Source organism: Sprattus sprattus (genome assembly GCF_963457725.1).
Source record: "Sprattus sprattus genome assembly, chromosome: 14".
NCBI lineage: Eukaryota > Metazoa > Chordata > Actinopteri > Clupeiformes > Clupeidae > Sprattus > Sprattus sprattus.
Window position 1 is genome coordinate 18,305,661 of NC_137912.1, and position 12,398 is coordinate 18,318,058.

Here is a 12,398-nt window from a genome sequence, read left to right on the forward strand (position 1 = left end):
AGTGAACAAACTGTTATACTTTTATGCACAAGAAAGACTGAACCTTTCTTTATCAACATTTATGGGTTAATATCCTGTACACCCCGGTGACGTTAAAACTTGATGGAAGCCAGGCCTGTCATGGAAACTGAGTGTGTAGAAAGTTACAGAAGTTAGCGTAGTCTGACATAGTTCTGTTTTATCCGGAAGATCTTTTTCTGCGCCAGTGTGTAGTTCCGGAAGACGTGGCGGCTACTGCTACTGCATTTGTAATGCAGTTACCTAATTTGCCAGATTCACTGAGAAGTTCTTGCGGCTCATGAGACAGTAAAGCTAAGACTATTCAAAGATGATATCGCTAACGGATTCACAGAGTGAGTTTTTTTTTACTGTGTTTGCAAAACAAAGACACTATTGTCAACCAGTCGGTATACTTGTGACAGCTGTCTTTAAACAACTAAAATAAAGATAATGCAAAGCCATGGTACCTAGCTAGCATGCTAAATCAAATAAGCAAGCCAGCTACCAACTAGCGAACAGTAAAGGAATAGCCACGTTTACCGCTTTAAACCTAACCTATATTTTAAAAGTGTTTACATTAGTAAAACATGTGTTTGTATGGTGAAGTCACGCTTGAACAGAAATTGTGTATGTTTGTATTTAGTCAGCAAAGATAGCTAACGCCAGCTAACCTATCTGTATTTGAAACTTCCTGATGTTCCAGCTGGGTCTAAGAAGCATGATTTTGTTTGTTTTTGGTATGGATAGTGGCTGACAATTAATAGAGTCTAGTTGTATAATTATGTTAAGGCGAGTGTACGAGAGTAGGCTGACATTATGACCGATACGTGGCTAGTGTGATTCCTGTTCTATGTGATGGAGCAGATGGTATGGAATGCTCTCAGATTTTCCTTGCACTAAGTTAAGCAAATATGGCAGACATGCCTAGATAAGATATCTGGCTAACTGCTGACGTAGATATGACATACAACTGATATCAAGGAAAATAAAAGGAAGTCCTGACTTGAAACAATGATAATTGTAAAGGCGCTCCTACAGTCCCTCTTCTCTATTAGGTACATTTATCAGTTCTCGTACTAGTGCCTCTCAAAGCAATCTTAGCATTTCATTGTGGTAGGACACACTGCTAACAAACCATCCTAAAGCCGACTCTTTATCTTGCTTCACAGAAATAGGCATTGGCCTAACAGGGTTTGGAGTGTTTTTCCTGTTGTTTGGAATGATCCTGTTTTTTGATAAAGCACTCTTAGCCATCGGAAATGTAAGTATTCTCACGGAAACCCAAAATATGCAGGCATTGTGTGTGTGTGCATGTGTGGACATGTGTGTGTATGGGTAATGCAGGGGTTACTTTGACTCAAGGCACATTGGCGTAACAGTATCTTTGCCTGAATGCTGAGAATTCAACAGCTGCCAACAGCACTTTTAAAGGCAAAAGTTGTTCAAGGCAAACTGTTATGTTTTGTGCTATGGACTTTCATTACCTGTTACTGCAACAATAGGCTATTTGAGTTTGAAACATACTTTTATCATCACTAATTGTGTGTGTGTGTGTGTGTGTGTGTGTGTGTGTGTGTGTGTGTGTGTGTGTTTGTGTGTGTGGTTCCAGATTCTTTTTGTGGTAGGTCTGGCATTTGTCATTGGTCTCGAGAGGACCTTCAGGTTCTTCTTTCAGAAGCACAAGATGAAGGCCACCTGTTTCTTTCTCGGTGGTGTGTTGATCGTTCTGATCGGATGGCCCATTGTTGGGGTTTGCCTCGAGTTCTATGGCTTCTTTCTACTTTTCAGGTAAGCATCTATTGCAAGGAAAAATTTGTAATTTTAGCACCTGGATAAAAAAATTAATGAATAAGTCATCAACATGATAAACTTTATTTATCATTTGTATACATACATATCTTTTACACATTAAAGTATAATTTGGGAAATGGGAAAAGATCTAGACAGCATTTCATTCCACAATTGATGTATGTACTGAATGAATGCAAGAACACCTTTTTGTATATTAAAAACACTTCTTAAGCTATTTGAAGCTTCAAATTCTCTGATTTGGTGCTGACTAACACTGTGTGTGTTTGTGTGTGTGTGTTTGTTGGTTTGTTTGTTTCTTTCTTCTCTCAGGGGCTTTTTCCCAGTAGTCATAGGCTTCATCAGGAGGATACCCATCCTGGGGTCTATACTTAACCTCCCCTTCATCAGTGGGGTAAGTGGAGAATGAGGGGCTGAACTGCGGCACAGAGGAGGGACACAAGGTTGTGGTCTGACTAAGGGGAGGGCAGCTTAGGCCTGGGGAGCAAATCATATGTGTTTCTAGGCTAGAGATGTTTTCAGATATGCTCTGCAACCCTGAACTTATCTCAACGTTACGTTGGAGGAGTTGTGTGAGAACGCAAATTTCCGAATCAGTTGGACTGAACATAAGCAGGACTTCACCCTGCCAGCTCCCCAGCACAAAGTCTGTGTAATGTCCAGTTGAGCCCAAGTGTGAATAGAGCAGGTCATTGTCTGGAGAATTCACTGCAAGCGAGTGGGCATGTTGACACCCCCTCACCACTTGCATGACACAGGAGAGAGACAAAGCGACCTGCTGCCATTCCGTTTCATTGAGAGTCGGCTCTTAACAGCGACAATAGACAAGTGGCAGGGCAATTAGGCCAGAGGTCTATACATTTGCAAATACTGAGCCATGTGACACGCTGACTGTTCAATATGAGTGAAGACAGCATTACTGAAATAAGTTATACATGCAGTCACAGTTTTAAGCTTATAGTTATTAGCTAGCTAACTTTAGTTCTGTAACTTGGTAACCACAACACACAAACATCGATAAGCGATCAACAACAAGGGTTTCTCTTAGGGCTGTGCCATTATGGCTTCCAACCATTATGAAAATACCACATCACTTTACAGTGGCCCTCCCTTAAAGCCAAAACTCAGTCTCAACCACTGAACGAGTAGTGTCACTGAACTTAAGTCACTGAATGAGGAGTGACACTGAAATTTCACACGGTTCAATATTCAGGACAAAACGTGCTGTTGAATTCGTTAGCAAGCTAAAGATATTATAGTTGAATGTAACAAGCCGAATCTACGGGGAAAATAACTAATGCTATCCAGAGTTAAGGGATCAGTGAGGGAAGAGCTATCCACTCTCTTAGTGTTTTCCACTACAGACCTGTTCAAGACACGATTAACTTTAATCTCAGTTATAGTAGCATACCAGTTTCAAGGCTAGGCTAAAAAGGTAAATACCGTAAGTAAATACTACTATTAATAAAGTAAAAGAAAAGATGCTATTTAATAAAAGCACTGGGGGCCCAGCATCTGGGGCTCATGTCTGCGTGAACAACCACAACACTGCTGGAAAATATCCCATTGAAAACACACAATGAGTTATCGTGTTAAATAACTGTGATCTTAATGTTGACCAAAATAATCGTGACTGATTTTTGCCTTAATCGAGCATCCCCGGCCCCAGCCCTTGCCTCTCCTGCATAGACATAGAAAGACTCTTCCTGTGTCTGTTTGCTCTCCTGTGTCATTCATGTGATTAGTATGGCAAACCAAACTGAGTATTTCCAGTAGGTGAGAATGTGTCTGATACGGACAGTCTCCTGGTCTGTCCGGCATGTGTGAAAGGGCCACGCCGGACCTGATTCTATGGAGTTCATATGAGGGAACGCTTAGGTGTCTAGACTTAGGTTGGAGGGTTTGCAGGGGAATTGTGCTCCAGAATCCTCCAGGCACAATGGCACATGCCAAGTTTGTGTTGTTTGGTTGCGGTTTCACCTCCATTCCAGACTGGAACAAGGTCTGGCATTTGCCCCACTGTGCTGACATAGCTATGCAACACAAGTTGTGTCGTAATGAAAACAGATGTCATGTACGTGTACAGTGTAGAAAGATATAATCATTTTGGCTTAATGTTGTCCACATGCTCTTAACTAATTTACATGAAGCACTAATAGGATTGTCTTTATATAAGCACATAACCCTACCCTTTGATGAATGTTACAGTACATTTGGCCTTGATGCATGTGCCTTTTGCTGTTTACTGATTTTGAGCAGCTATCCTACTAACCACAAAAATGCCTACCAGAACCCTGTTTAAATGTTTGGAAGACTTGATCGGTGTGAACTATGTCTTTGTGTGTGTGTGTGTGTGTGTGTGTGTGTGTGTGTGTGTGTGTGTGTGTGTGTGTGTGTGTGTGTGTGTGTGTGTGTGTGTGTGTGTGTGTGTTCTGTGTGTGTGTGTGTTCCTTTTCAAGCCTTCGTGAGGCTGTCTGTGGAGAGCAGCCCACAGTTGTGGTCAGTCACCACTGCTCCCTGCCGCCACCCCCCCCCCAACCCTAACCACACACACACACCCTTGTGTGCATGGCCTTGTGTGCATGTCACTTCCATCAAGCCTCTGGAATGCATCATCTATTTATTTAGTTGTTTCCCTGATTTTTTTTGTTCAAATCATCCAAACCATAATTCCACCTCTGACAGATCCTTAGAATGATTGGCTTGATGAATGGCCTTGTTTTAGATCTGTGTGAAATATTACTGCAGGGAAAACCTGCTTAAGCCGATAAGGTCAGATTGATGACTAGTGTTTGCTGCTTCTAGCTCTGGGCAGCAGACCCAAAGAAAAATTATAAAATAATTAAAAAAAATAATACATCGTAATTAAATATTCAGGCATTTTCATTTTAAACATTGTCTACATTTTAAATGTAACTAAATCACAGCCTTCTGTACATATTCTCTCATTTTAGAATGTCTTCACACTCTTTAGTTCAGTCTTGTTTTATGTTGCAGCGTACATAACTAGACTAACTAATTCTTCCAACTTGCCTTGTAATACACAATTTAATGCCAAACAAAAGACCTCCATAAGAAATTGTATCCTCTCGGTTTGAATCTTAAATCCCTTCAGCAGGACTTTGAAGCCTTGTTTTTATTAGATGAGGCACAATTTTCTTGTATATGCTGATACAGAAAAGAAGTTATCAGAATAAAGGATATGTTTAACTAAAAGTTGTTAACAGTCAGTTTACGACTAAATGACATTTTTAACATTTCAGTGGAGACATAAGGTGTCCATAAGGTCTAAATGACTGTCTTCTTCTCCAGTTATTTGACATGGATTGAATCCCATGCTTTATTTTCTCTGTATTGTGATTGTACTGCACCATTATGCAAAGTGGCTGTTCTCATCTAGCCAGTCATGTCCATTCTGCAAAAACGGCTTATTTTTGGTCTTTTCCTCTCCGTCTCCATACATTTTTGAAAGCTTACATGTTGTGTTTGCATGATGCTCCAGTCCAGGACTTTCCAAATCATTAACTTGCTTTTCCTTTTCTTGTTTCTTTGCAGTTTGTGGACAAAGCGAGCGAAAGCAACAATATGGTGTAGTCCCTACAGACTGTTTGAGCTGACACTATTTATGGCAATTACCCAAAGCGTCTATGTTTTTAAATCCCTCTACTAGTCAAGTCCAAGTCCAAAGGTCATGTGATGAAGTTTCATTCATTCTCAGACTGGTTCCCTCCTCTTTGGGAGGAACAGGAGAGCGTGAGAGAGAAAGTATTTTGCAACCCCCCGCCCCCCACGCACACACACACACACACACACACACACCTTCCTGCCGTGGCAACCAGCGGCCGCCAAAGTCTGTTACGTTTGGGTGGGCGGAGCTTCCAGCACTCAGGTGTGCCCTCTACCAAAATCCCCTGCTGCCATTGGACACTGTTGATGATGTACTCACTCCACCCACCACTTCACCTTACGCCACTCCCCCCTCAGAGCAGGGGGATTTCTTGAATGTACAGTGGAATGCCTCCTCCATCTTCTCTTTTTCATCCTCCTTTCACTGGAAGAGGGGAGTTGGGGATCCTGTTACGGCCTAAGGCCCAAGCCTTCCCATTGTGCCTGTGGTCTGACCTCCGTCTGATGGAGGTGTCAATCTCAGCCATAAATTCAACAATGTGTTACATTTTAATTGTATTATTATTTTATTTTATTTGGGTCTTATCAGTACCTGGAATGACCTACCGGGTGCTGGGCCTAGTCTAAGGTTAAACTGCAGAAACGGCCATTTGCTTTATAGGATTGTCTATCAATTGTCAAAGTTTTGTCAGATGTTTATTTTAATTTTTTGGTTGGATTTGTGTTTTCCAAACATGCTTGACTCCAAAAGGTCTTTGAAATATGAAAAAAGGGGTAAAGGTTGACGTTGTTGTGAATGGTTAAATGTGCAGTTTTTCTTTGTTTTGTTCATCTGTTACTTTTGTAAATACAGTTAAAAAAAAAAAAACCATGTGCCCTGTCTTTTTTGTGTAAAGGCTGTGACATCAAGTCCAATCTCTGTAGATTTGTATGTAACTAAGCATGCTTTATTATAATTATTATTTTAAATCATTCATCAACTGAGTATGAAACATTGCCAATACCTTACCCTGAATGAATGGCTCCGTGTATGTAGTATCTAACCAATAAAACAGCGCAACGACGTTCATTGAGAGCCTGTCAGAGACTCATTCATAAAAAGGCCAGCTCTTTATTTTCGCCGCGCCAGCGAGCAGATAGCAAACTTATCAATATTTCCCCGCAGCTTGTTACATTAATAACCCGGTTTCTGCTTTCACGCGTGAATTTGTGCTGCGTGCGGAGAAGCATGAATCGACTTTATGCTCTCCTCTTCGTCTTCTTGAAACTGAGGTTCAGGTATAAATCATGAGGCATCGATACATCTTGGTAATGATGAACTGTGTATATTTTATAATGCGGTATTTATGGCCGCGAGTGTGCGCTACATTTAGATGGGTAATTAATTGCGCATGCCCGGAGACGGGTTGTCGCTTAGTTGTTGTATTAGGGACCGGGCTGTAGTCCAACCTCTCCCTGATCAATCTGACATGACCTATCGCTTTGTCTGATTTCCATAAACCATTACACGGAGGAGACCCCCTCCCTCCCCCAAAAGACTATAAATACAGAGGATAAACGCATAGAACACAATTTGGCACGGGCATAACACCTTTCTAGAGCCGAAGAGGATATCAGTAACAATGCAAGTAAGGTTGAGATTGACAGCAGTTCTTCGAACTCTTTTTAGAATAACCTTTTCAAGCGCACGAGAATCGTTTTTGTAATGCGAAATATCTGAGACGTGATGTGACTTCTAAAAATGTAGGATCAAGTAATTGTTTTCAATTATCAAATAGTGCACACCTATTAACTCCAATCCTGGATACATTATATCAACTTTGGAATTAATCCATTCACTCGTTTGCGTTTTACGCATGGAGATAGTGCTGGTGCATGATGGAAAAGTTGTTAATCTAATGGTTAAAGTACGTATTAAGGCTTTGGCGGGAACGTTGTAACATCTTTTATAACAACTTTTCACAGAGTCTGAGGAATCTAACCGCCTACGCCTTCACTTTGTTGCTGGTCGCAACGTTTGTGTCCCAAACTTGGAGCGCACCGAAGGTACTGATGTTGATCACGCTGTTGATAACGCTGTGATTTTCTTCTGACGTATTGAGTGACTTAGTGACAGTAACGCCGTATTTGTTTTTATTTTTCTCACATATAGGGTGGCTTTCAGCGTAGAAACTGGACACCCCAGGCAATGTTGTATTTGAAGGGAACACGTATGTACCCAGTAAAACAATGCATTTTATTCTCCCGGCATAGTTATTGTAATGTGCAAAGAGGTGCTTGCAACGATGAATGTGAGACTGACCCTTTGTTGCTTCCCACAGAGGGACGGAGGTTTGTCCCAGAAGAAGTGAAAGAGGGAGATATCTATGACACTCTACATTTAGGTAAGTTGGTGTTATATAGTTATTGTAGTGTTTGATTTGTGTGGACATTGACATTGAGAGACATTGACATCACTCTCCCTCTCTCTCTCTTTCTCTCTCTGTCTATCTCTCATGTTGTCTACCTGTCCATCTCTCTGCCTGTCTATCTCTTACTTTCAGAGTCTCGTAGTCAGAATATAGAGAAGCTGAGTGTATCCAAAGCGGCTGCAATTCTCCTTAATTTTCTTCAACGGGCCAAAGAGGAAGGTGAGAGGGTCGCACACAAATTCATCAAATTTGATGTGCATAGGATTAGTCATTGTGTTGATTACTTATAGTTATTGTGAGGAGGACTTTCAATAAAAGGTGTGTGTGTTAGCGTGTATGTGTGTTTATGTGTGTTTGTGTGTGTTTGTGTGTGTGTGTGTGTGTGTGTGTGTGTGTGTGTGTGTGTGTGTGTGTGTGTGTGTTTGTGTGTGTGTGTATTTCCCACAAGTATTATAACATAATTTCCCCCCTTCACACTCCATCCATCTTTTATCAGTTGGATTGTGTATAAAGCTGAAGTGGTGTTCTTCTATTTCAGGGGAGGAAAATGAACCACAGGCTTACTTTCCAGATGTTCCAGGATGGAAACAAGACTACTTCTGAGCGACTTTATATATATATATATATATATATATATACATATGCGTTGTATATTGTTCTTTTTTAAATATTGGATAGGACTAATTTATTCTGTCAGAGAAAGTGTTTGTATGCGTGCATGGAGCTGCAGTCTACAGTGTGTCTGAGTGTTTGAATTAAACAAAACATGCATTCATAGCCTCCATTGCAGTGTCAATATGTCTGATCAACTCTCACTGAAACAATTTTCTCCTCACATTCTCTATGAGAGTAAATATGTCTATGTTTTTTTTATCAAGGTTGGCTATCTGGTTATCCTGCGTTGACAGACAGATCTTTATGGCACTAAAACAGATAAGAAAAGTGTCTGGTCCAAGTGATTCTCAGAGGGTAAACACAAAGGACAACAACGTCCAAAAAGTTATGATCAGAAGTGTTTGTGAGGGGTTAGATCTCATTTAAAATCACCTAGGTCCTCTACAGACATGAATATTCCAAAGGGTTTTCCAATTAATGTCTGATATGTGGGTGACACTCATGATTTTGCTCTCTGTAAGGTTTAACACCATAGAGATTATGCACCATTTTATGATTCTTTAGGTTTCTGCATCATAACAACATTGCATTGGAGATCATGTAAGAGACTACGCCAGCCATACAAATCGTCCACTGATTTGGTGCTAAAAATGCTTGGGACAGCCATCATCAGTAAAGGGGAAATGTGGGGTAGAATAAAGATGAGGGAAGGGGTGGGGGGGGGGGCATTTAGTTGCTGTATTGCCCTGGCTGTTTCTTCTTGTCTGGGGGTACGGCCCCCAGCATGTCGGGTGTCTTGATGTTCTGGCGGTCCCACTCTGCCTCCTCATCTTCATCATACGGTTCCTCATCCTCCTCATCATCCTCGTCTTCCACATCAGAGTGGTGGGGCGTGGAGTGGACCGAGGTTGAGGGAGAGGGGGGCACGGACTGGGGTCGGGGATAGCGGAAGCCCTCCGCCTGTGGCAGGCAAAAAAAACGACATGTTACCCCCTTTAACAACGTGCTGGCCCTGACCGCACAAACTGCAAGACTTTGCAAACAAAAAATAAAAAACCTTAGCACATAAGAAGTACCTAAAAGCTTATTTACTGTAGTGCATGAGTACATCAAACAATAACAAAGGCAGAAGGAAGGAGGATACCTCTGTTTGATGATGTGGGAAATAGCAAATGCAAAGAAACCTTAAAAAGGATATCAAGTCTTTTGCAGTGAAGTTGATTTTTGTTTCTGTTACTGAACTTGATAGAATATTAAAGGGCATAATTCCTGAACACACACACACACACACAAAGCTCCCATTGTGCAAGACAAAAGTGTGTGCCAAGCTCATATTTAAACTTCTCTGATCAAAAGTTAAAAAAGAAATGCTCTGGGCGGTGTGATTGGAATAATGTGACCAAACTACATCTTGGAACACACACCGTTCATCTCTACAGTGTGCAAGTCCTCTGCCTAAAGTTTCACACCCTCAACATGTACCTAAATGTTACACATCATTTGTTAAATAAAGTTCCAATATGATTTCTGTTGCTAAACACTGATCACAATGTTAAAACCACTGCTTCTGCTTCTGACAGAATAAGGGGCATAAATTGTTTGTGTGTGTGTGTGTGTGTGTGTGTGTGTGTGTGTGTGTGTGTGTGTGTGTGTGTGTGTGTGTGTGTGTGTGTGTGTGTGTGTGTGTGTGTGTGTGTGTGTGTGTGTGCCTGTGTGCGTGCGTGTGTGCGTGCGTGCGTGCGTGCGTGCGTGCGTCCATGTGTGTTTGTGTGTGTTCCTGTTTCTGTTTGCATCACAACATCTGCAAAGCTTGGAAACAGCACAAATCATCACTTGCCATTCAGCCAAATGTTATTCTGTCAATTAACATGGCAGAAAACAGGTCAGACCTCCTTGTGTTCTCCAGCAGTCGTGGGAGAAAAACGGAGCTCTGATTCACAATATTCTCCTCACTTAAGCACATGTCACAGATTCGAGGTTGAACTATACACACACACACACCCTAACTTGGAGCTGGAGAAACCACAATCTTAGTAGAACTAAATATTTTGTTCACACTTTCTATCTCTCTCACACACCCACACATACACTCTCTCTCTCTCTCTTTCAGACCATGTTATAAATGCGAGTTTCCCAAAAAATGGCACCAAGGTCTGGCCCACCGGCTCCATGTCCTGAAAAACTTCTGACAGCTCACCTGAAAAGTGGCCAGGGCGTCCATCTTGTATTCATCAGGGAACGCCCTGCTGAGGGCCAGCTTTCTGGCACGCATGTAGAACTGGACAAAAAATAAGTAGGTGAGAGCTATGTGGAAAGAGGGAGTGCATGGATGTGCAATGACCAAAGATGTCAATCTCTTTCACTAACAATAATTGATCATTATCACCGATTATTTTTTGTATAATTTTTGTATAATGAGATTCTCACCACTGTATAGAGTCTACATACAGTCAATGATTATACATGAGGCTAATTTCAAAGTTTCAAAACTGGACAGGACCCTCATTCACAACATTCTCAGGAACAATAGGAAAATATTCTTGCATGCCACAAATTCTTTAAAAAAGAACCCCTGTATCGGCTAACTCAATGACAAAAGGAAAAGATGTAACCACGCATTCTTTGGGGGGGTCGTGTTCCCCCCAATACTGAGAAAATACCAATCTGTCCACCCCCAATATACAGCACAAAATATGTTAAATATTAGTTCTCCTTTTATGAACCCTGTCAATGGATCGGCCTCTTGTTATGTCCTATTTATTTTCAATTTAATTCCGTTTGTTAAGAAAAACGTAAGTGTGTGTCTCCCCCAGAATATTAAATTATAGATCATGAAGGCACTAGCTGTTCTTCTGATAAAATGGCATGTGGTTACAATGCAGGCATTACAGAGAGACAGGGAGAGAGACAGGCATACTGTCTCAGAGAAATTGCAATATTCCTTTAGATGTGAATTGAAATGGTCAATGTAGTCCTCGAAACTATGTTCTAAATGTGCAAATTTCCATACATAAATATAGAATTGTAGGCAATGCACTTATCTATATTATGGGGAAGGGTATTTGGACCCCCCCCCCCCCCCCATGTCTATACCATGGTTATGCCCTTAGGTTTAACCATTTTGCATGTCATGACACAATGGACAGATGCCTAATGGGAGTATGAATGGGTATGACTACGACTCAAAGCTGCATAATACATTTTGATCAACATGGCATATGCAACTGATAACGCAGGGAACTGCAGACCAGAGCACAAACTCATTTGTATGAGTGTACCTAAGCATTTGCAATTTTTCAAAACAAGTGACTAGATGATGGAGGTTGAATAGAGGTAATTTTGAAAACCGTACCAAAGGCAAAATACACTTATTATATTATATACACTTACATATTATTAATCATATTACCTGTTATTATTATTATAACCTACCATATTATTCTTTACTATAAGAGTCAGATACAGTTTTGGATGTCATTGTGGATGTTAAAAAGTACCACAAAGGTATAAAGGACGACTTCTGAATATGATGATTTGACTGTGTGTATGACAGCCCAAATCACAGCTTACAGTGCACACACTCACCCGTCCCAGGTACCTCCAGTCGAGCAGATCCGACAGCCTCTCGGTGCGGTTCCTCTGGATGATGCGCTGGCGCCGTGACTGCTGGCAGAACCCAAACATGAAGTGGGTCAGCTGGTTGCACGACTCGTCCGCCGACCGGAAACGCCGGTCCACAATGTAGATGCCTGTCGGAGAGGAAGAGGAGGATCGGCAAGTGGAAGAATACAGCAAGTGATGTAGAGGAAGCGGAGGATTGTCTAGGGGCAGACTACAGCAGGTGATGGAAAGTAACGACCCAGAGAGGAAGAGGAAGATTGGCTAGGGGCAGATTACAGCAGGTGATGGAAAGTAGCATCCCAGTGAAGGGGGTTA

General features: G+C 41.5%; 3 protein-coding genes across 3 annotated transcripts in view; 2 read left to right on the forward strand and 1 right to left on the reverse strand.

Annotated features, from left to right (window-relative positions):
• The first annotated feature begins 261 nt into the window (after positions 1 to 261).
• Positions 262 to 6,240, forward strand: golt1ba (golgi transport 1Ba). Its single transcript, XM_080851793.1, has 5 exons — positions 262 to 353; positions 1,170 to 1,261; positions 1,610 to 1,788; positions 2,122 to 2,203; positions 5,365 to 6,240. The coding sequence occupies exons 1-5, from the start codon at positions 329 to 331 to the stop codon at positions 5,401 to 5,403; spliced, it is 417 nt and encodes a 138-aa protein (XP_080707919.1). The 5' UTR covers positions 262 to 328; the 3' UTR covers positions 5,404 to 6,240.
• An 818-nt stretch (positions 6,241 to 7,058) lies between these two features.
• spx (spexin hormone) lies at positions 7,059 to 8,450 on the forward strand (the record flags this gene model as incomplete). Its single annotated transcript, XM_080851707.1, has 6 exons — positions 7,059 to 7,064; positions 7,402 to 7,482; positions 7,589 to 7,646; positions 7,758 to 7,820; positions 7,980 to 8,066; positions 8,386 to 8,450. 6 exons carry the CDS (start codon positions 7,059 to 7,061, stop codon positions 8,448 to 8,450), a joined length of 360 nt encoding a protein of 119 aa, XP_080707833.1.
• A 741-nt stretch (positions 8,451 to 9,191) lies between these two features.
• gys2 (glycogen synthase 2) overlaps positions 9,192 to 12,398 on the reverse strand; it is a gene marked incomplete at both ends in the record, with an annotated part of 21,997 nt that continues 18,790 nt past the window's right edge. The window contains 3 exons of the mRNA XM_080850917.1: positions 9,192 to 9,422; positions 10,660 to 10,740; positions 12,048 to 12,211. Of these exons, the coding sequence (XP_080707043.1) occupies positions 9,192 to 9,422; positions 10,660 to 10,740; positions 12,048 to 12,211 (476 nt within the window). The remainder of the gene's footprint in view (positions 9,423 to 10,659; positions 10,741 to 12,047; positions 12,212 to 12,398) is intronic.

What these genes read in the sequence shown, in the direction of transcription:
- golt1ba (XM_080851793.1), top strand. Translation starts at nt 329, where the DNA reads ATGATATCGCTAACGGATTCACAGA. An exon ending in ATCGCTAACGGATTCACAGA is followed by an intron (nt 354 to 1,169) that starts GTGAGTTTTTTT and finishes CTTGCTTCACAG; the next exon opens with AAATAGGCATTGGCCTAACA. An exon ending in CACTCTTAGCCATCGGAAAT is followed by an intron (nt 1,262 to 1,609) that starts GTAAGTATTCTC and finishes GTGTGGTTCCAG; the next exon opens with ATTCTTTTTGTGGTAGGTCT.